The sequence below is a fragment of the Syngnathoides biaculeatus genome, chromosome 14 (genome assembly GCF_019802595.1).
Source record: "Syngnathoides biaculeatus isolate LvHL_M chromosome 14, ASM1980259v1, whole genome shotgun sequence".
In the NCBI taxonomy this organism is placed as follows: domain Eukaryota; kingdom Metazoa; phylum Chordata; class Actinopteri; order Syngnathiformes; family Syngnathidae; genus Syngnathoides; species Syngnathoides biaculeatus.
The window spans coordinates 27,387,595-27,410,626 of NC_084653.1; the positions used below are offsets into that span (position 1 = coordinate 27,387,595).

Below are 23,032 nucleotides of genomic sequence, written 5' to 3' on the forward strand. Positions count from 1 at the left end.
CGTGCGTGCAGGTGGCAAAGGCTATTACTCCACGCCAAAGAAGATGATTTTCTTCTCTTCTTTTTTTTTTCTCTTTCTTTTCCTTGGGACAACACAAGAGAAACCCGCCGCTCCCCCGCCCTCCGAGTTGCCGCGGCGCGACCCGGCGTCGGCCGCTTTCTTGGGCTCAGGAGGTTCCTCGGGGGGGGGGGAAGCAGAATGGAAGTCGAGCATCTCGCTGTGATCCAAAGAACGTGTGCCAAATTCTATCAGCGCTGGATTAGCGCACGACATTTGTGTTCGATCAGCGGAAGGAGAAGAAGAAGGTGACGGGCGGAGGGATAAAGAAGCTTGTTTCCAAGGAGCACAAAGATGGAATTTTCTCAAAGCGTTTCGCCTTCTATTCCATGGGAACGGATGTTGCGCGTGAGCCCCCCGCCCCCCCCCCCCTTTTTGTTTTGTTTTGCAAATTTGCAGGGAAACTATATTTGTGCGCCGGATAACATCCTTGAAATCACGTTTTCAGCATGGGATAAGTCTTCCCGAGGTCCGCCGAGCACAGCGATGCGACCGAACGTGACTGGAGTGGCCCACCGCCAAAGAAATGACAGTTGGTGACTCTCGCCTGCACACTAAGCAATCGTGACCCCACAAATTTCCGAGCAACCGTGTGAATGCTCCTCACGTAATGGTTTCTTTTCACTGACGTGACATTTTTTCGCTGAATTAGCCACGCACCACTTTGCGCCGCCATTTAAGCTCTCGACTTACGGAATGCCCTCCGTTACAGTTTTTGCGTTTCACGGGCGTCTCGGGACTCAAAGTACACGAGAGAGGACTTGCTAACCATCAGAGAGCCTTCTTCCGACTTTTGTTCGACAACTCTCGCCAATTCGCTGAAGCTTTTTCCCGAGTTGCTAGTCGGCGCGTTCTTCCAAGCCTCGCGAGTCCGGCCCCGTAAGCGGGGGACATCGTCTAACGCTTCCGATGAAAGACTGCCAACGTTCTATGACCTCAGTGGACAATTGCCCGATGCTGCTATCCCGCTACCCGGCTTCAACCTCCATCGTGATGATCGGTTTGCCGAGCGAAGCTAACAAGCTTAATCGATACACTTTTCAGAAGGCCAACCTTACAGTTAAGATCGTTTGGTTTTTTTTTTTTTTGTAAGAATGGAGAATTTTCTAAAATACTGGATTTGTTGACGGCAGCACGGTGGCTCAGCTGGTGAAGCGTTGGCCTCACAGTTCTGAGGTCCCCGTTTCAATCCCTGCCCCGCCTGTGTGGAGTTTGCATGTTCTCCCCGTGCCTGCCGTGGGTTTCCTCCGGGCACTCCGGTTTCCTTCCACATCCCAAAAAACATTAATTGGACACTCCAAATTGCCAATAGGTGTGATCATGAGTGCGGTTGTTTGTCTCCATGTGCCCTGCGATTGGCTGGCGACCAGTTCAGGGTTGGCGTCCCCCACCTCCTGCCCACTGACAGCCGGGATAAGCTCCAGCACTCCTCGCGACCCTCGTGAGGATAAGCGGGAAAGAAAATCTTGTTTATTCTTTTGTCTTTCTGCCATTGTGGTCAAATTTGAAACCAATAATAAACATTTTGCTTTGCTTGTGGTGAACTAATATACAGGTTATTAAATGGAGTTTGCCTCGATATTAAAAAATATAATATTCCACCGTGTTAGCATACAGGTCAGTGCTCCAATTTCGTGATTTCTGTCACATAGAGGAAAAGATCAAGGGCACGATAGCCTGATAAGTCAGTCTGGGCTCGATGCGCTGTGGGTAGTTGGAAACGTAATGTCGTCCGTCCGTCCGTCCACCTTTTGCGTATGCATGAGAAACGGAGCTCAGGGATCGAAAATGGCCGCCGTTGGAGGCAGCCCAACGGTTGACGTCACGTGTAAACAAGCCATTGTTTAACATTTCACGAGTACAATTATTAAGTGACTTTATTTCTGGTTGTGGGGGTCAATACGATGGTTCGTTCGTTCGCTTTCAAAATCACACGGCGGCTTTTGGGCCGCCGTTGACATTTGGAGCAAAACTCCCCGCTGACTTAATCACGGCAGATATTGCGTGCCATTTTGTGGGGCGCGCTCGGACCGGAGCTGACGGCGGGCCTGGTAATTCGCCACCGCTGTGAGGGGGGGGGGGGGGTCACGCGTCTCCTCGCTCTCACTCGAGGTCACAAGCTTCATTCTGTCTCGGCGCCTTCCCCGTCCCGCTGAGCCGGCCGGTGTCAACACGAGCGGCGGTGACGCGAAGCGGTCTCCGATGCCACGCGGGACCAACATCGGGAGGCGAACGAGCTGGCAGCTGCTTCGTCACAATGAGCGTCCACGTGGACATTTTTCTGGGCAGGTGCTCAATTAATTGTTTTTCTACACATGTATTTCTCTGTCAATCCATTTTCTGAGACGCTTATCCACACAAGTTCATGGGATTTTGGCCAGGAGGCGGGCTACACCCTGGACCAGTTGCCAATAAATCGCAGGGCACATACCAACAACCCCTCGCACTCACAATCACACCTACGGGCAATTTAGAGTCCTCAATTAATGCACGTTTTTGGGGATGTGGGAGGAAACCGGAGTGCCCGGAGAAAACCCGCATAGGCATGGGGAGAACATGCAAACTCCACACAGGCGGGGCTGTAATCGAACCCGGGTCCTCAGAACTTTACAGCTGCTCCACCGTGCCACCGCGTTGAAATCCATCCATTTTCTTTGCTGCTTATCCTCACGAGGGTCGCAGGAGTGCCGGAGCCTGTCCCAGCTGTCAACGGGCAGGAGGCGGGTGAGGTACAGTACACCCTGAACTGGTCGCCAGTCAATCGCAGGGCACATCGAGACAAGCAGCCGCACTCACAATCACACCTTGGGGCAAATTAGAGCGTCCAATTAATATTGCATGTTTTGTTTTGTTTTTTTTTTTTTGGAATGTGGGAAGAAACCGGAGTGCCCGGAGGAAACCCACGCAGGCACGGGGAGAACATGCAAACTCCACACAGGCGGGTCCGGGATTGAACCGGGGACCTCAGAACTGTCAGGCCATGGCTTTACCATCTGATCCACCGTGCTGCCCCGTTTAAATATAATAAGGGGAAAAAAATACTCTCATTCAACATTGATTCAAGTTAAGTAAAAATATCTAAGTAATTTTTGATAATCGTACAGTACAGAGTAAATTTACTGCACTGGATTAAAAAAACTCCAAAACTCCAAACTCTGAACTTTCAGCGTTTAAATCAGTAATTGTCGCTTATCCCTAGACTAGTGGCACTTTTAATACACTTTGAGAAAAACTCGGCTCCAATGTAAAAAAAAAAACAAACACATTTTTAATTTTATTGTCAACGATTTACACAGATCATAATTATACTTGAATATTTGAATGGCTTGTTTTTTTTTTTTTTTTTTTTTGCCTACTTTTGAGCTGGCCTTTCTGTTCACTGTGGAAATGAAACGCGCCCCCCACCAAGGTTGCCCCCCTCCCGCACGCGCAAACATGACACCGCCCCTCCTCTCGTTGCGGCCAATGAGCTCGTTCCCGGTCAGTACCCGCCCCTCCTACCATTGCGACCAATCACTAAGGACCAAATTTGACCAAACCAGCCATTCAGCACCCGACTTTCCGTGACGTCAAAGAAAATGGCGGCCCCCGTCAGAAGGACTGTCCAGCGAATTCTGCAACAGTAAGTCCTATTTTATGCTTTTTTTTTTTTTTTTAACTTTATTGTTTTGCGACGCCTTTACTGTCGTTAAACATTTGAAAAATATCCCCGGTGGAGTTTGTCCGGCTGACCGCAGCGCTTATTTTGCTTGCTCAAGGAGTCCAACCAATGCTTGGAAGGCTTCATTTGTTTGTATAAAAAGACCACGAAGTCGTTTTTGATTTTAGCCTAACAACTGGTCGTTTTTCTATCTGCTCTCGCTTTTTAATATGTATAATATATAGTGTTGAATTAAGTGCACATGTAACCTTCGAAGAGGCTTCAGTGGTCAGTCATTGCGGCTCTGGGGTCATTTTCTTGTCCTGTCAGGTGCAATTAGCCTCACGTGAAATAAAGATTGAAAGGCGATAAAGCCTTGACATTTTAGAAAACAAGTGCAACACATTTGTTCAGGCATGTAACAAAAGTGAATGATCCTTTGCTGTGATGAGTTTGGGGAATTTTTGGAATAACTAAAACATTCGCTTTATGATTTCTGATTTGCATTCTAGAATTATGTGACGCAAGGTGTGAGTCCTTTCTGTATGAAGTGCTAAATAAAGTAAGTGATCCAACATGCCGTAAAGTAGATGGGCTTAAAATATCCAGTAAATCATTTTTGAAAACACCGAGAATAGATCTCAGCTAGGCACGAGACTTGTCTAGAAATGTGTTTTTGGTCCGTTCATTTTTTTTGCACAAACTGAATTCCCCAAAATGCAAATGCACTTTTCTCAACACGATTACACCACTTCAATCACAGTAGTATTAAAAACATGTCAACGCAAACGAGAGACCGTAAATAGGAGGCCATCTTGTGCGATCGACGTATTTGCCACACCTGAATCAAGCGACGAGATGGATGATAGGCTGACCGTCTTAATTTTTTTTACCTGTCTGAATCCTTTGACCGCTGTGAGCAACATCAGACGTACGCACTATGGTCCGATTAATGGCATCGTCAAATTCTGACATTAAAAGCGACCAAAAATTGCCGTTCGGTTTATTCAGCACCGCATGGACCCCACCCGAGGGCTGACGCTCCTGTCGGACTTCTTGGATGGACGAATTAGGACGTTAAGGGCCAGCCGCTTCCACATCAACTCATCACTTGGCCGTTAAAGCTGATTCCGATTCTGATCAACTGGCCCCCGGTGCAAGGAGACCGTAAGGGGGGAAATAACTTCTCCAATCTTGGAGGGGTAGACTAAATGTCTTTGATCCGCTATTGTCGTCAACAATTTATAAATTCATTTTTTTAGAGACCAGAAAATACACAGCAGTGTTTTTTTTTGTTTTTTTTTTTTGCATTTTTATTTCTAGATCGATTCTTTTCCCCTCAAAAGATCTGCTTTGCTGAATAAGTCAGTACTTTGTAAGAAAACGTTGAAAACTCTTCGGTCCCACTGATGCTACACGCGTCCTACGGGCCCTATTTGCGTTTTGAGCGGTGTCGTTTTGTTGTGCTGTCGTGTGATGGTGGCTCAAGGTCCCGTTCTAGTTTAGACCGCAACAGCGCCTACGCTGGCTCCAGCTGAGTAGTGCACTCCATTTTGTGCCAATTGCAATTATTTGTCTAATTCTACATAATTGACAAAATTAAACAAATCCATTTTTGTGCAGCCACGCTATTATAATGGGATTGTCGAGCGTTTGCCTAATTTTGCTGACTAATAAGCCATCAGAATGCCTCTCGTCCTCGCGTTTAACACTCGGCGGGGGTAATAAATGTAATCGATAGAATTTACAGCCTCAACAAAGGGTCGTGTCTTGCTAATTGGATCCGTTATGACACGAGGGAAGCGGCGTCTCCAAGGTTAAGACGGCCGAGACCGCCAAGGGGAACGTGCGCGCTTGTTGTTTTGTTTTATGGACCGCCCGAAGCCGCCGGCGCTCGGCCTCGACACCGGCGGCGGCGGCCTGCTCTTTGTCACCGACACCCTCGCGCCAAAGATGCAACGGCATCCTGGGAGGAAGCGTCGGCTGCCGCTATGAAGTCCACAAGTGATGAAAGTAGCCTGGAGCTTGTCAATTAAGGGAGCCGAGGCCTGGACCTTATAAGTTAATGGGCAGTTTCCCCTCTGGGGGCCTGCTGGGGCTACGGGGCCCACGCGGAATGCGTCGTCTCCGTCATGTTTTCACTTCAGAGATGGGAAGTGCGACAATCTTTTGCGCGCTGGCGTTTGGCGGAAGTTGCAACGGCACTTTAACCGCCGCCGTGGTTTGAAAGTGGCCACGACTCTGCGGGGACATTTTTGGATACTGCTTGCTCCACAGCGTCACTAATTGCACCACCAGTGATATTGCAGTGCAGTACAAACCCACATGAAAAAAAAAAAAAAAAACATCTTTTATTATCTATGTGCCCTGCGATTGGCTGGCAACCAATTCAGGGTTTACACCGCCTCCTCCCCGTTGAGAGCTGGGCTAGGCTCCAGCACTCCCGCGACCCTCGTGAGGATAAGCGGCTAAGAAAACGAATGGATGGATGTTTTAGTAATTGACAAACCTCTGAGGTAGAATACAAAATTTATGGAGGATTTTTTTTTTTTTCAGAACTGCTGCCAGTTATCCGTACGGACTACCAATTATTTTGTCTTCACGGGAGACTTTAACATTCACGTTGACAATTTGGGATGGATCAAGATCACATCTTAGAGCCGTTCATCGCTCAGGGTGTCGAAATTCTGACATTTCACATGAAGCATGCGGCTATTTCTGTCCATTTTTGTGTTTTCCTTGAATTCCAAAAGTTCAGTCAATCTCTAAGTCTATTAAAAAAATGTATGTAAATGAGAATAGCACCACAAGGTTTGTGGAGACCATAGAAACGGCGAACACTGAGATAGTTGATAAACTTTAGGACATTTTCACCTGGAAAACCTCAAATGTCAGGAGTATTGTCCCCCTTATCGAAACGAAGACAATCTTGAGGCGACGTCGAGCACCGCGGAGGAGCACATTGATGGAAAAGAATTTGTAATCGCAGCGTAGGAAAGCAAAATGTAAGTGGACAAAAACTATAAACTCCGAGTTGCCTACGACGTCTAGAAAGTCTTTGGGGTTTTAAAGGCTAGCCAGCGAAACCTTTCTGAACTCATCCGTAACAACGTCTACGAACGTCAATATTCGCTCTCAAGTTTGCTGTGGTTAACGAGCTCGCAACCCTCCAAAAATACATTTGCTTTGCCTTATTTTCTTATGGGGCGGAACCAACACCAAAAATGATTATTTGCTGTTTATCCCTTATTCAAGAATTATTTCCGCGTTCGAAGATCCACTGTACAGTGATTAGGTATTCATTATCTACAGCTGCATTTCAACAAATTATAATATTGTGTCAAAGTTGTGTTTGACAAGCAAAATTCATATAGATTTACCAAACCGAGCAAAATACTTTTCAGAAAGCCAATTCCCATCTACTTTTTAAAAGTAACAAATCACATATACTGTATTGTCCTTTCTTGTAAACAAGAATATTTTCATTTACTGTGACGTTAAAATGTCACTTAGCTGGTAGCCATAATGACGAAAATTTGAACGAAATAAAATTCCATTTTATTTTGTGTGTGGTGCGTCGAAGGAATATGAGCTCCTGATATTTGATGTTTTTCACAACTCTAATTTGTAATTCATTGAGCTGCACCTGTATAAAATTATATCTACAACTGAAGGATTGCTCACAAATTCAATAATTTAATCAAGTGGATACAAAAATACGCTTCAATTTACACCCATTACAAGTTTTCCCCAGCAAACCTTGTCCAATGTATATCATCCAAGTATAAAACGTAACAAAGCAAAGAATTTACTGCTGTATATTAATGAAAGTAAAACACAATGCCACGTGGTACGCTCACTTCACCTGTTCCCGCTGTCCACCATTTGTAAAATATGTAACAGGTTTTTCCCCGAGAGAAGAATTGGTGCCTCCGTTGACGCTTATAAGCCGTACCACCACATCTTTGATGTATGTATGACAACATCCGTGTTTCGTCCCGACCCCGCTACGCGTAACTCTGGAGCCTCGAATAGGCCCCGACACCGCGATCGCATTCATTTGCGTGAGCTTTATTTGTATAGCAGGGAGGGAAACCCTGGGTGAAAATCCCCTCACTCATCTGGTGTCGTCGTCTGTGCCGGAGCTGGCGTGGGCTTCCGCTAGAAAAATAAATGGCTGTTTGAATAAACACCCGCGTGTTGACACCTCATTTCCTCATTGATTGGCGCTGGTAACCGAGAGCTTCGAGTGTGTGTGGCCATAATCCAATCAGGCTGGAAAACAGCGAGTGGCTCTGTGTAACCAACTTTGTCGGATACTTCGTCCTTTGCGCGAGCTTGAGATTTGAATACATTAGTTCAACCGTTATTGACTTAGAAATACTGCGTTTCCTCATCGTGCCGACTGCATCGTGTCAACGTTTGTTTGGGGTTTTACGGATCGTTTGAGCCGCCACCGTGACCCTTTTTGTTCCCTCGTAGAGTCGTCATTTGACGTACACATTTGGAAAAATAAAGTCGTGACTGGCAACATGTCACGGTTCAAACATAACACGAAACTTTATGGCATCTCATGCCAGACCACAGCCAGACCGGCTGCTGAGTTCTGTTTCTGGCGTGTTCTTTGGGCCACTCGCCATAATTTCCGGCCTATCAGCCGCGACTTTTTTTCCACATGTTTGCAACCCTGCGGTTTATGCGGTGATGCGGCTCATTTCGGCATTTTTATCGAACGGCCGCAGGGGGGCGCTCGAGCGGAAAAGATGAGAATGAGACCGGTGGAACGTATGCGCCGAGGAAGTGACTTTTACCGGTCCGGCTACTGTTAGCGCGGCACTAGCGTTAAACTGTGTATTTCTTTGTAAGTATCTCGTGTTTCAATGTGGGCACTTGCGCCTTTTACACAGCTGCGCCAAATGGTATTTCCTTTACAAATGTACTGGGTGAGGCTCCGTAGGCCGGGAATTGCAGTATTTCCAGTGCCTTCGTGACGCATGACAGTCACACAAAATTGTAGCATATCGCAAATTGACTTTATTTTAGTAATATTTATAGAGCGCGACTGAGGTCATGGAGCAGGTCTGTATGTGTCACTTTAAATAGGCAACCAACTCCACGCAATCACGCTTTGCCTCTTATTCGGAGAGACTTGTGAGCAAGCCGGAGAAAACAGGTGCTGAGGATTACTTTAGAAACGGTCTTTGAATACATTGAAATTAAAACCTGATAAAAAGAAAGGATTTATGAATTAGAAATGATCCCTACATATCACAGATTCCGACGTCTTGTGGGCGGGCCTTCAATGCGTTTCCCTCAAAAAAAGGGGCTTAGCTGCTTGTGTCGTTATTAAATGTAACCATTCTTGATTTCTCTGCGTTGGTTTAACCTAGCAAGCCTCCATTTTTCTTTTTTTTTTTTAAAGCAATGCATCAATAAATGGCTCTATTACCTGTTGTTGACCCAGCTCAGCTCGCCTTTGAAATGAGTTACGGAGCATTAAGTTAACACATGTTGCTATGCAAAAACAAACTGTGGCGACTGGTGTGGGGTGAGTGTGTGTGTGTGTGTGTGTGGGGGGGGGGGGGCAGCTGAGTAAACGTGGGGCGGGGTGGGCGGCGAGAGGGAAGAGGCCCCACGTTACACTTGTCCCGGCGAAAGGTGGATCCATGCGGCCAACAGATGGATCTGTTGGGCCTTGGATCCCCCAGAGGCAACCAAAACAAGTGTCTCGGCCCGAGAACAGAAGCCTTTGATCAGCGGCACATCTTCAGCCGCCGAGGGGTTAAAAGGGAAGTGAAGAAGAAGAAGGGAGAGAAGGGGGGGGGGGGGGATGAAAGAAAAGACTTTTCGGACCCTCGGTGCGCACATCTGTATAAACACGACCAGGGAGGAATGTGTGAACAATGCAACAAAAGAATTTTGTTCTTGGCAAATAGGTCATACATATTTTGCACTTTAGTGTGAAATGAAGGAGCAAAGGGATGTTCTTTTGTTTTGAAGGATAACACAAACTGAGAATGTGCGCGTTTGCTCTTTACAGATGTGAGCTGAACTGCGTTGGAATTTTGACCCAAGTTTCAGTTAAATGGGGAAATGTTTTGACCCTATTGAGATTTTTTTTCAAGAAAAATACACTAGTTTAAAAACATACTTAGCACTCGAAAACAAAATGCATGGTGCCCAACCAAAATATGCACATCGCTTCATTTCAGGTGGGAATTATTCTTCTCAATCTGAAATTTGAGAACAATGCGTACTGTCGCAAAAGTTTACAGAGGTTAAGTGTGGCCGCAATCGCTTCCGTGTACGTTCCGTGAAGACGACTCGGTCCTCTTTCTTTTTTTTTTTTTTTTTTTTTTTTTCCCAATCGAATGCGAGTTTGTGTGAAACCAGCGGTCATTTATTCAAACATTTGTATTGAATACCAGCTGAAAAGATCGATGGACTCCGGCAAAGGTTAACGTGTGGCCGAACACGCTTCCGCGTTCGCGAGCAGTCAACCCTTCACTACGTGGCATTTATTCTTGATTGAGAGCAGGTCCAGCAATGAAGTATTTGTATGCGTCCAGACTTTTCTACGCTTTCAAACTTTTCCGTGTAAATCTCGACGACTTCCTCACCTGATCCATCTGTAGATCCAGTTGTCCGAGACAAGCGGAACCGGGTTAACGGTCCAATTTCTTATCGGCGAAAACATCGACTTCGGCATTAAATACGGGTCCTCTACGCCGAGTTTATCAAAATTTTCCACGTACCTTTTGTTTATTTTCACCTTCTAAATGTCTAACGGCATCGGACAAAACTCTGGGCGTCGTGCTATCGGACATTATTTTCATGTCGTCTCCGTCCGACTTAGCATTGAACAATGCTTAGCTCGACCGGCGATATGGCGGCGTAAACAAAAGTCGCGTGATTTTACGACGTAGGTGCACGAGCTCTATACTTGGCTTGTGTGACACATCATCCTGATGTCTACGATCAAACTTTTGAAGCAAGTGAGGCAGAAATCCCAAGTAAAAGAACAATCGGATCGTGAACCAAAGCTTGGCAAACAGAACTACGCTCAGGTCGGCCACCGTCTGCTAACAACGTCGTCGACGGTACATGACGATGGACTCTCTTTGGAATTCTGAAACCACGTGTACGCCATCAAGGGCACTCGAGAAGTTATGTATGAATATATTTACAGTGTGCAGCCATCAAATCTAAATGTTCTTATTAGGTGCTGATAGCCAGGTTGCTCTCTCCAAGTATGAGTACTCAACCCTAATGGCTTCCTTACGAGCTTGTTGCTGTTATAGTTCGACGTCCCGTGTAGGATTAATTGGCTACCAGTCGGTGATGTTTGTGTGTGGGCAGGATATTACTTCCAGGTTTGCTGTGAGACAGATTTTTTTTTTGTTTTTTTTTTCTTTTTAAACTATGAAAAAAGGCAATTCAATGAACCCCTCCCACCCCTTCTCTTACCCGGTGGTGAAGGTGGCGCTTTTGGTCTTCTTCTCACGCCTCTGAAGTTGGCTCATTGCCACGGTGACGGTTAGTCGGTTCCTGTCATTTTGCAGCTTCTCCTGTCTGATGCGCAACACCCGAACGTGGAATGAGTTTGAATTTTAATAGAGGGGTGTTTGTTAAGCGGGGGGTGGGGGGTGGGTACACGGTTCTCTGGGCCCAGCCACCTTTATGCTCGTTTTAAAGCTTCCAGTTAGAGGAGATACTGAGGCCATGTGGATGCTGTTCTTGCTGTGGCCCATAGGGGTCAGTATTGACAGTGGCCTTTTTGTGGTTTGGACTTTTGTTTCATGTCGGCTGTCCATTCGAATGTTAATAATTAGGTTTGTGTTACACGTTTTCTATTAAAAAGGCATTCACGTGGCACTTTAAACCCTTTTAATGACATTGGCATTGGAACAACAACAACTAAACAAAAACACAAAGGACAGCAGGACAACTATTATGAAAGTGACCCAAGAAAGACAAGAGATGATCCAGTTGTATTAAAAGAATGAAATATTCTTCGCCTCATGGCATCATTACCCCAAATTTTCAGAAACTGGTGAATTTTTTTTATATTTTGACGTTATGTAGGATGCTTATTAGACTGATTTTTTTTTTTTTTAAATATATATATATCCAACTGATATACCAATAAATAAGAAAGTATTACAGTTAATGCTTTACTTTTGTGTAATATATTAGTGTATGTTGGTTCTGTTTGCACTGAAAAAAAAACATTGTTTGCTATTTTAATTTTGCTGGTGTCGAACAATTGATAGGTTTGGTGTACATAATTTCTTCTTTTGTGATGCTCATTTGGGGGACTGTATTCTTATTTTTATACTAAACGTATCAATGTTACATGTTTTAGCTGATCTTGAAAAGGAATTTTGACCCGTTAATTGGCCGAACACGCAAACAATCTTGTACATTTTGTGTGTCAAAACCGACTTTGGTCCCGACGTTGACGTCGCACAGTTGAATCCGAGGTCCGACGTGATTTGTTGAAGTCCAAGTGGAGCGTGTTCATAAAGTGGACGAAGAGAAGAATATTGTACATGGTATTATGACAGGGGTGGTTGCATGTCATGTTTTCATCCAAATCTCAGGGGATTGCTCACTTTTTGTTAGCGTTTTTAATTGGTTAGCATTCAGACCACACGGAAGGCGGTAACAAAAAAATTCCTCCAGGACTTACTGTAAGTCGAGGAGCAATGGGCCGTCTTTGGCTTTGACTGTTCGTCACAGGCGATTAATTCGCAAAGCTCCTTATGTGTCATTTCAGTGTGAGATGACCAAAAGGAGGTAATAAATCCAAAGAGTTGTGTACCTTTGCTCGGGTACTGTGTCGCCGATCCAATCCCATCACTGGCACGACTTGTAGCCAGGCAGCCTCCCGTGAGCCTGGGACTTTATTAGAAACAGGTTGCAGTTGTACCACACACATTCAGAACAGCAGGGTCATCTCCGTTAGTTTTTGTCTTCCACAAAGCCTCGTCTCTATGCGTCTTCCCATGAGTGTCTGCTAATGATGCGGGACTCTTTAAATCGTCCTCTCCCTGTCACTCATTTGCACCCTCCATCTTTAGATCGCTTTCTCTCTTCCGTGGTGTTTGTTTGGGGCTGCTGGGTTTTTGTTTGTTTATTGTTTCCAGATGGCAAACGCAGACTTCATTTGTGTGGCTTTCAAGTTTCCCAGAGAGCTTTTTACTGCCTTGGCTCAAGCGCTTATCCTGTTTCCTCTCGGCGGGCTTTATGACGGGCCTTTTCATACTGGAAACAACTGTCACTACCACATACTAGCAGTGGACATCAATGAAGATCGTTTTGAACGTCTTCATTTCAGGCGACGAGGCAATCCAATTCTTGCCCAGAGGGCTCTGTGAATGACTATACTCGTGTCCATTGCTGGGTACGTTGAGACTCTGTGAAGAGCTAGCACTGTTGACTGTTTTGCTCCCCTCACTAAGTCCTGCTGAGTCTCGTCTGGGCATCGTTAAGCACTGTGACGTCACTTATTTACAGGAACCCAGGAGGCAGACTCACCCAGTAAACCCAGGGGAGGACCAAGAGCTTGTCTTTACTCATCGGATGCGGTTTTTAAGATGGTGCAAGAACCAAAGCTCTCCGCTATATAAAACCCAGCCCTTCTTCGCCTTTAAGGAGGGCTTCTCTCGCGGCCGTTGCGGAATGAGTGATTACCGCGGCATTCTGAGCTGCCTAATCCCGTTTTCAGCATTGATTTAGCTCTGACTGGTCAAGGGGGTGGACCTCTCTGACCCATCCCCAAAAATCTTCAAGCTCAAGGCAATTTACAGTCGTTTAGCCTTTGTCTTCCCCCCCCCCCCCCCCCCAGTGTATGATCAAGTCAAGTTGTTGTTGTTGGATTTGCTCATTCGTGGTTCAGATCCATTCGGGCCAACGGTTCAACCGAAAGCAAGGGAATCCGATCCGAGGTGCTGGGCATCCGACGGTAGTATTTGCGTAATCAGTGGTGTTTTTTGCCTTACAACTGCTCAGCCTCCTGGCTGGCCAAGCTAATCTCATCAGGGTTTGGGCTCTACTGCGGGGGTGAGCGAGAGGACAGCCTACCGTGACCCATATCTCCGTGCCAGGACGGCTACACAACTCTGTCGCGACTGTGCAGTTGCATCAGTTTACTACGAGGACGAGGCCCTCTGCCAGGGTGTTTACTACAGAACTGTCTGGCACAACAAGATAATGCCCATGCTAATGCCCTGCGAGTACACAGCCACTCGTATTAATGAGGGCCTGAACTTTCTCATCGTACACCACATTCCTACCCTTTGTAGAAATACCGAATGGACCGTGTTACGGTAATCAGTTTTCCCAGTCTTGTGTAATCCTTGCTGTGTGAGGGTGTGGTTGTGTGTATTTGTTTTTTTAATTGCACAAATAAACATCATTCCCATTAGGACGCAAACTTAAATTCTTGCAATCATTTATTGTCATGAAATAGGGATGGTAGTAATAAGTGATGAATGACCCTGAAGAGTTCTGTTGCTTGTGTGGAATTTTAATGAACCACATATTGACGCCACAAAGTGGCGAATTCCACGGCTGCGACTACCAGAGGTGTGAACGAGATAGCCGTCGCAAGAACAGGATGTCAGCAATGGGAAGTTGAGCGACACGGACAGCATATTGTTCCAATACATTTTGTTAATTGCCCACCGATTGTTAAAGGCATACTTGAAGTAGGAAAGTAGAATGCGGACTAATTTTGAAGAACAATACATAGTTGTTTTCGTGATGATTCACAGAGTTGCTCTATTGTTTAACCTTTTTCTTGTTGTTTTTAAAAGAACATCAGAAACTACATGAAACTGATATTTGTGTCACCTCAACAAATTTGGCTGAAACGGAACCAAAAGCCCGTCTCAAGTTTAAGCGTCCACCTGAATGCAAAACTCATTCCTCTCAATACTTGCTTTATAATCTTAGCCTGACCAAGTGCAACGGATCCATGTCGTAGTACTCTGTCACTCCTCTAGAGGTGGCAGTTAATCAACAGGATCACTGAAGGGCTCGATCAAAACCCAGCTCTGCACTTGCAGCTGTGGACCAACGGGACAATACGCAAGCGAAGCTGGAAAAACACACACACACGAGAAACACCAAACACACCGACAGAATAACAAATCAGCAGCTGTCTGTTTTGAGTCTCTCGTACTGAACAGGTTGATTTATTTAAAACCACTTTCAGTCTTCTGGTGGATCTTTTGACATTGGACTGTTTGGTCAGTTTGAGGGGTTAAGACTTGAGTTTTGAGGTTAGGCCGGTTGGAAGGGTTAAAATAAAAACCAATGGTCAGTGTTCCAGAAATTAAAACATACACACGTACTGCCATTGTATCAGATTCAGATCAACCGAAACTCAAAATCAAGGAGCTGGGGTGCATGCACCCGTTCTCAAGAGACTCCTAAAATGAGTCTTGATTGGCAGGCCGCTCTCTATCTCACCCTCCGTGTAATGCAGAATATTATTATTGACGGACAGGCGTTTTTGTTTTGGTGCAGTGGGGAAGGTCGCTGCCATACATGAACGTCTTGAAGTGCAACTTCATTCATTTCTAGTTTGATCATCCCTTTTGCCAGCTCTAGACCGTGTTTTAATCAGACTTTACGCCGATCTTATCGGTCTTATCGCTTCATGCTAATCATCTTTGTAGTAATTCGGCGATCCGATCAATGACTCCATTGATCAGAACAGTGTACAGTCTTTGAATCCAAAAGTTACTTTGACTTTAGCTTTGTCGCGTGTCTTTTGCCGTAGTACTGTAAATATCCGACGGCCAATAACGTGATTAAAAAAAATCCGCCACAATCTGGTGCAGACATCACGTCTGAGACCGACAGCGCATAATGCCCGGATCAGACGACAAGACAGAAATTTTCTCTTTCCCGATTGCACTGCGTCAGATTACTGCAATAAAATCTTGTATTGCGATACCACTGCGTCACGTTTTTCACAATCACGGGGCTTTAACTTGCCGACTCACTTGCGATCATACACACTCATTACCCCGTCGACGGCGTCACGAGTGGATCGCGCCGTCTGTATTATAAGAAGAAAACGATGAAAACTGTGTTGGTAGTTCATTCAAGGCTTGCTTGAGGTATGTTCACGTACTTTTAGCACGATACGTCTCGCGAGCAGCAACCAAACGCTATGTAGCTTAGCAACCTGGTACTAGCACAAGCGTAAGCATGCTACCGTTCGGTCGAATAATGCATGAAAGTTTGCGTTTGAAGTCATTTCATTACAATAAACTCATTTAATTACACTCATTATTGCTGTCTTGTTGTAACGTTGGTATTACAATACATGACCAGACTAGAGCGGTGACTTCCAGGCTTTTTGGAGCCGAGGACCATATTTTAAAGTTTGAAAAATCTCACAGCACACCAAAACGACAAAAATGTACATGAATTACTTCTACTTCTCATAGAAGACCACTCATTTGTTCTTTCCGTCACTCTCTGCCTCACTGGCATAAATAGATGAACAAAGATACATTATTTATTGTAAATGTAAATTAGTCAACAAGCATAGTCAGTAAATGATCGGAACAGTGATTGGTCGTATTTTTTTTTTTTTTTTTAACTCGCTGATCGGCCCCAAAAATCCCAATTGTATAAAATTTTAGTTTTAAGAGAAATGTGAGTTGTTTTTGCATCATCCCACAAACAAATTGTGATCAATTCCAAGATGGCAACTCTCCAAATTTTGCAAAAAACGAATGCGTTAATTATGCTTGCAAAGGAAACTTCAAAATGCCACAGAGACAAAACTACATTTTCCCGGTGTTGAGTTTTTCTGGGATGGGAGAAAATTATCAATGAAAGAAGAAGAGCAAAGAAATACATTTCCGGTGCTTTAGGCTGAGTTTTCGGCAAAGTTTAGCTGCCGATATTCTGACCCCAGAATCTACCTTAGCCACAGTTGAATTACGCCATTGGTGGCGGTACACTCTGTTCAATTTGCAGCTTGTTTTGTATCTTTTTCACCCGCTTGTTTGTCGACTAAAGGTCGCCTTTCACTTGGCCGTGTTGCGCCACGAATAGTCGACCAAGCCGTCGACATCGAGACCAGACCACAAACTAATCGCCGCGGCTGTTTACTCCAATCTTCGATGATGCGGCACTTCCTCTGGGCTTTTGTCTGCACTGTGGGCCGCAGCTGTCGGGGCTCTCGGCGCACCCCTGCCAAAAAAGAAAAAGGGGTGGGGGGGGGTGAGGGGGTGGACCTCAGGCCACGCGCCACTGAACCCCCAAACATTAAATAGGAGCATTAGACACACCTTGTTAAGGGCTGCTGGTGTCGGAGCCGTGGCTGCGGATGCGTGTCTCATCCCATGATGAGAGCAGATACACACATGCGCGCAAGTGCACAAGTACTTTGCGTCGCCCCCTTTTTATAAACCCGCAGATGTATTCTCCTTTTGTCCTCCACTGACACCTCACTCCGATTTCAGTGTCTGGTCGGAAAAAGCCCCAAGACCGAAGCTTCCTTTTTTTTTTTTTTTTATTATGTAGCGTTTCTGTAATTATGCACCTCTGGCGTCGCACCTCAGCAGGGTTGATCCAAACACGCAAATTAATTCACAGCTAAACGATGCTCTGTGTGGCCTGACAAGGTAAAGGAGAAATCAAACGTCGGGTTTAAAGTGTCAGAGCCTAAAGGCAGGCGCAACGTTCATTAATGCGGCGCTCGTTCGGATGGAGGCTCACTGAAGGGAATAGCAACGGGCGGAAGAAATGGACTTAAATGAAGCAGATGTAAAATATTCACTGCTTAAAAATCATCTTATTGAGCAGAAAGAATAAATCAGCATAATAAGATAAAACTGTAAACACGGGAGAGCTTGCGCAGCGGAGCGACATCCGTAGAGAGGATTTCTCCCATCTATTGACCGACAATGCCAATGGCGGACTTTTGTCACAGCTGTCCCGGTTTAACTGGATTTCTGGAACAGTTCCTTTAACCAAACATATTAAAGGCCAAAAATTTCATGAATTTTCAAGTGCACGCTTGCTTGCGCGCACACAAGACAAAAAAAAAAAAAAAACAGCTGTGCTCCGATTAAAAGTTACCAAACTGAAAAATTCCATTTCGGTTTTGAACGTTACGCTTGATTGATTTATGACGTATCGGAGTGGCCCGGTGAGCTGGCTCGAATTTGGTTATGAATTCAGTCAGAAATTCCTTATTCCATTTCGAAATGTTGCGTCATGAGCTCACTGAAATCGAAAGAGTCCTCATGAAAGCACTTCGTGATTCTGGATGGTCTCTCCTTTTTTTTTTGTTTTTTTTTTTTTTTTTTTTTTTATTTAAAGGTGGTCGAATTATAGCAACTGCTGTATTCCGTTTTTCAATCAAGAAGTATGTTAGGAAAAATATTTTTAAACAAATTGAAAGAATTATTTGACGGCTACGTTAGCCAATATAAAGATTAAAAAAAAAAAAATGGTATGAGGAGGCCTTTTTCATGGTTCCGGTATAATCTGCAAGGACAGGTCCTGATCTATATGAGTTACTAAATATATATATGCCTGGCTACTTTTGCATTATGTTGTCACGGTGTCCCTGATAGTTGCTAGCGGGACGGGCTCAAAGGCCCCTTTTGGTCCAGCATAGCCAAATGAAACACACGGCTTAGCTTCAGCAGAGTTGCAGGCGAGAAGCGCGAGTTATCGGGAAAAACAATCCTTCGCGTGCGGACAGCCTCCGAGTTGTCACCCTTGCACTGTCCGGTGAATTTGCCGGCACCCTGTTTTACTACGATATCGTACCGGGACTACCGTGGTAAATGTTTCGATGATTTAAACAATTTCAAGATCACGACAGTCACGGCCCGTCTTGTTTGTCCTTTTCGTCCCTTGAAACGGGACAACTATGACCGACTGAGTGGAAAAATAGCGTAAATGTAGCGTCAAGTTTCAATTTAAACGAGGCTTGATCCGAGATTTTGGTTTTGGTGACCAAAACATCCCTCAGCATGCAAAAATCTGTTTAAAAGCAAGTCGTTTATTTCTTCTTTTCCACTGGAAATCTGGACAGAGAACAGTGAGAGAGGAAAGTTCAAATCCAGCCTTGCAACTAATTAATATAACGTGACGTGGCACTCCTTTTGAGCATGGGGAGGAATTGGAGCGGGAAGGTCTGCAGCACCCTGCACGGGGGTTTCTGCCCTTCATGAGGCCGCGTCGAAAGCGTCACTCTTGTACTTGTTAGTAACTTCGCCACTCTTCAATTCTTTTGGGGAGAAAATAACAATGACAGACTCGGAGTTAGTTCACATCTACAAACAGCCAAAAAGGCGACGTTTCCAGATATGTTTGCCGCCGACGCAATTTTCCTCAAGTCATTTATTAAAAATAGCGCAGCGTTCCAGTCCAAACAGTCGGCAACAGGTCCACGTCAAATGTGGCCCGTGTCAATCGGCAGACGTTTCCAGCGGCACCAAGTTAACGCCAGAATCCACACACGCTCAGGAAATCTATTATTGACTCCAAATGGAATCTTCCTGATGATTTCCTGAGCCTCACGCCTCCTTTTATACGATCCTCGTGAGTTTTTATGTCGGCTTTGCTTTCCCGATTTGTTTTATGAACGCCGCTCGCAATAAGTGCTCTTGCCAAGCTTCAAGTTCAGTTCATTTGTTTTTCGTGTTTAGCGAATAGTTGTCCTATTTAAACACAAGCCGTAGACGCACGCGGGGCGGGATTTTGTACCTTGATAAATCAGGTTTTTATATGCCAGGTTTTCAATTGGGCCCCCCACCACCATATTCTTTTCTTTTAACACCTCTTCTTGTTCAGTCCAGCTGATGGTCTGTTTTTATATCAATCGGTTCACGTTTTGTCAAAGAACGCCGTTTTTGTCTTGACCTCTTCGACGACAAGATTGAACAAGAATTGGTGCGTCAGAACCGCAAGCCGAGATGTGGCTTTTATTGCGCCTGCGCCAGGATTTTTTCCATTATTTTGTGCGCTTTCACACGACGACACTGCATCCTGCGATCACATATAAAAATCTGAATTTTGGGTACGGAATCTCCGACACACAGGCGGCGTGCCCCAAAACGACCGGGCCGACGAGGTCTTTCGGTGGAGTCCAAACAGAACGGTGACCCAAAAATTTGTCACCTCTTCCGGGGCTTTTGTGTTCATTTTTTTTTCCTTCCATGGCTGTTCTTTAGGCCTTAAGATGATTGTGTTTTGATGAAAAATTGGCTGATTTGGTGCGAACCGCTTTGCAAGACTAATCTAACGGACTAATAGGTCGGCCCCTCTATTGGTATTTGATTTTCCTCGGGAGACGGAATCTGACGTGACAGGAGAGTGACCGCGGTGATTATCGTCAGCTGAAGCTAGCGCCCAATTTCTTGGATGGGCTACGACATTGATTTCAGATGCGTCTTTCTTACGAAACCCTAATAATTCCCCTCTTGAAGATTTGGATGACCGTAATCTCAGTTTACGCTGACATCATTTTCCATGTGATCCCGAGATGTGTGGCTTTGGAGTTGAATACGAGACCGTGTTTTTCCGTGGTCCACCCAGTAAAGGAAGGAAGCGGGGCACTTGGTTCGTGCCCGCCCGCCCCCGCCCAATCCGCACCCTTCATGGGCCGAGCAAGGTAGGATCCTGCTCACTGACACTTTCCGCTTTCTGTTTTTTTGGTTCTGAAGGCTTCACATACGAACATGGCATACATGCAGTCCCCCAACCCAGTATTTATTTATTGGGGACACAAATACTTAAACCACAAAACTCCCCCCACATATATGCTACATTTTGCCTGTTCGTATTGAAATGATTACACTGGGATCTCTTAATTTGAATGCAGCCAAAATTTGAGATTAAAGCCAAATATTTTAATATTTTGCGAAATTATTTTCAAAATAGTTGTCCATGATCACTGCACCTGCATTTAGCCGTTTATTGCTAACGTGCAATATATTGCTGTATTGATTTGTATATTGGGTTCATGTATTTCTTTTGCTTAGTGTAATTAAACGAAAATAATTTTGGGGAAAAAGTAAGCCCTTAGATCAAAACCCCATCACACGATATGCAAATTCTGCGAAACCTGTCAGTGAAAATTAAAATGATTAACTGTGTAGCTTTTTTCTTTTTTTTTTTTTTGTGGCACTTTGACCTCAGCACAGTTAGTTGCTGTATTTGTTTATTTAAAACGTGTAACGTAATAAACATTTGACAGGTTCCTTTCGATTGTGGAGATTAAAAGTAGTTTTGCTGCCAGAAGACCACGAGGAACATTTATGCTGCGTGTCCCCACAAAACGAGTTGAAATTCAGTGCTTTGCAGTTTGGTCTTTTTTTTTTTCCTGTAAATCGAGTTTTTTTTTTTGTTTTTTTTTCCATGATTTCTGAGGGTAAAAAAAATGGACGTCAGCCGGCTGTATTTTCTGAGGCCACGTCAAACCCACGTTAATTGTGGACCTGATCCTACTCTGAGCAACATATTTAGCCTTATTTGAAACGTCACGTTGTCAAACCAGAACACTTCCAATTAAATTGAGGTTTATTCTCCCAAGACGATTTTACCATTGAAGATGCGTTTATTTGGTTAATTTTTCACTTTCACAATTTGAATTCATTCATTCGTTTTGATATGAGAGCGATTTGAATTTGAAAGTGATTTTTTTTTTTTTTTCCCCCCGGTCTTTTTTCTGACTCATCGGTGGCTCGGTTGCGGTGAGGACGGGCCACAGGGCTCCCCTCACATGTGGTGCCTGTAGACATGCGCCACACAGAGCTCGGACAAACCTGACAAAACCTGCTTCCATTTTTGTTTCTTTTGCGGAGGGATATATGATGTGGATTTATTGACTGTGGAGGATTTGAGCTTTTTGTACATTTGATGTGTGGCCTTTACATCAAATAAATGTCCTCTAATTATTCACGTGTGCAAGCGACAGAAGGTAGTTAAGGGTTAATTCTTGCAGCATACCACAAAAATGTAGAAGCTTTCAGCTTGGAATCTTTTTTTTTTTTTTTTTTTTTTTATGTGGGGTGCCAGGAGGGGGCTGCGAGGGGGGTTGTGGCCTATATAATACTTTCATGGTTTTGGCAGTCAGATTTTCAAGAAACTTCCTGGTGTGTCAGGATCAATCAGGCCTAAGCCAGTCTTAATTAAAGGCTCGGGGCCGGGCAGAAGTCGAGGGCAAGCGGCATCCCCGTTGGTCAAAAGAATGAAGTGTCTGTCATTACAACGCGATAGGGAGCATCAGCTTTATGACTTAAATTCCTTTTAAAAAGTTTTCCTGGGCAGTAGTGACATACCTAAATTGACCATATCTTAGGGGGTTGACGTGCATTTTAGAATTCATTAAAAACATACAATTTCATTAGGATTACAGGTGTCGTTTTCCCGTGTGACCGCTTGGGGGCGCAGGCAACTTACAAGGGAGAAAGAGGAGCAAGGAGGTGGGGGTGTCTCTGTTCAGCGCTTCCGTGACGGTGGTCCATTGCATTAAGCAGACCATGATCCGAAAAACCTCAGTCGTGACACATTCCGGCCCAAAAGAGAGGAAATAAGAGCAAAAACATTTAAAACAAACAAACAAAAAAAAAAACAACAACAACAACAACACTCCTACCTTGCTTTTTTTCCTCGCTGGAGTTGCAAATGTGAACATCAGATGCACTGCACCTTAAGTCAATTTCAGTCCTCTTGAGTGGATCTTTTATGCGCACACATCTGCCTGACTTCTTCCAGGGTCCGAGTCTGGGTTATGAGCCCCGCAATCAGACGCAGGGCAGGCCAAATATTCCGACGTTCTGATCGACCGTCGGACCAGCCGTCCAAGGCTCGTCCCTGCAGCCCGAGGGTGGCCGTGCTTCTGTCCTCACGTTGTTTCTTTCGGATTCGTTTTTGCATCCGGTTGTGACCTCTGTGGTAGGAACACCCAGTTTTCCAAGTCTGCAAAGTACGGCTACACTGCTGATAAGCCGAATTCTGAATCGGAGTTGTGTTGAGGTTTATTTTATTGAAGTCACCCATGAAATGATACACTATCCTCACCTCTGCTGTTCAAGCTTTGAAATACCACAAACAAAAATGCTTTTGTTTCCTCGGTAAACACTTGTAGGGGTTGTGCTTCTACGGGTACCTTCACATGATGACAATGTCCAAGTCAAATATTTAGTTTAGTTGTTTTTTTTGTTTGTTTTTTGTTCGTGTTTTTTTTTTTTTTTTTTTCATACTGCAGCTGTTCCACAAAACGGAAAACAATTTTGTCGAAATTATCCCATTGAAAGTGAATCTTACGCAGTGAGGATTCGGTTA

General features: G+C 44.7%; 1 protein-coding gene across 1 annotated transcript in view; it reads left to right on the forward strand.

Moving 5' to 3' along the window:
* The first annotated feature begins 3,610 nt into the window (after positions 1 to 3,610).
* The window catches only part of clybl (citrate lyase beta like), a 70,697-nt gene continuing 51,275 nt past the window's right edge, over positions 3,611 to 23,032 (forward strand). Inside the window, exon 1 of the mRNA XM_061841642.1 lies at positions 3,611 to 3,679. Coding sequence (XP_061697626.1) covers positions 3,636 to 3,679 — 44 coding nt within the window. The 5' untranslated portion in view covers positions 3,611 to 3,635. The remainder of the gene's footprint in view (positions 3,680 to 23,032) is intronic.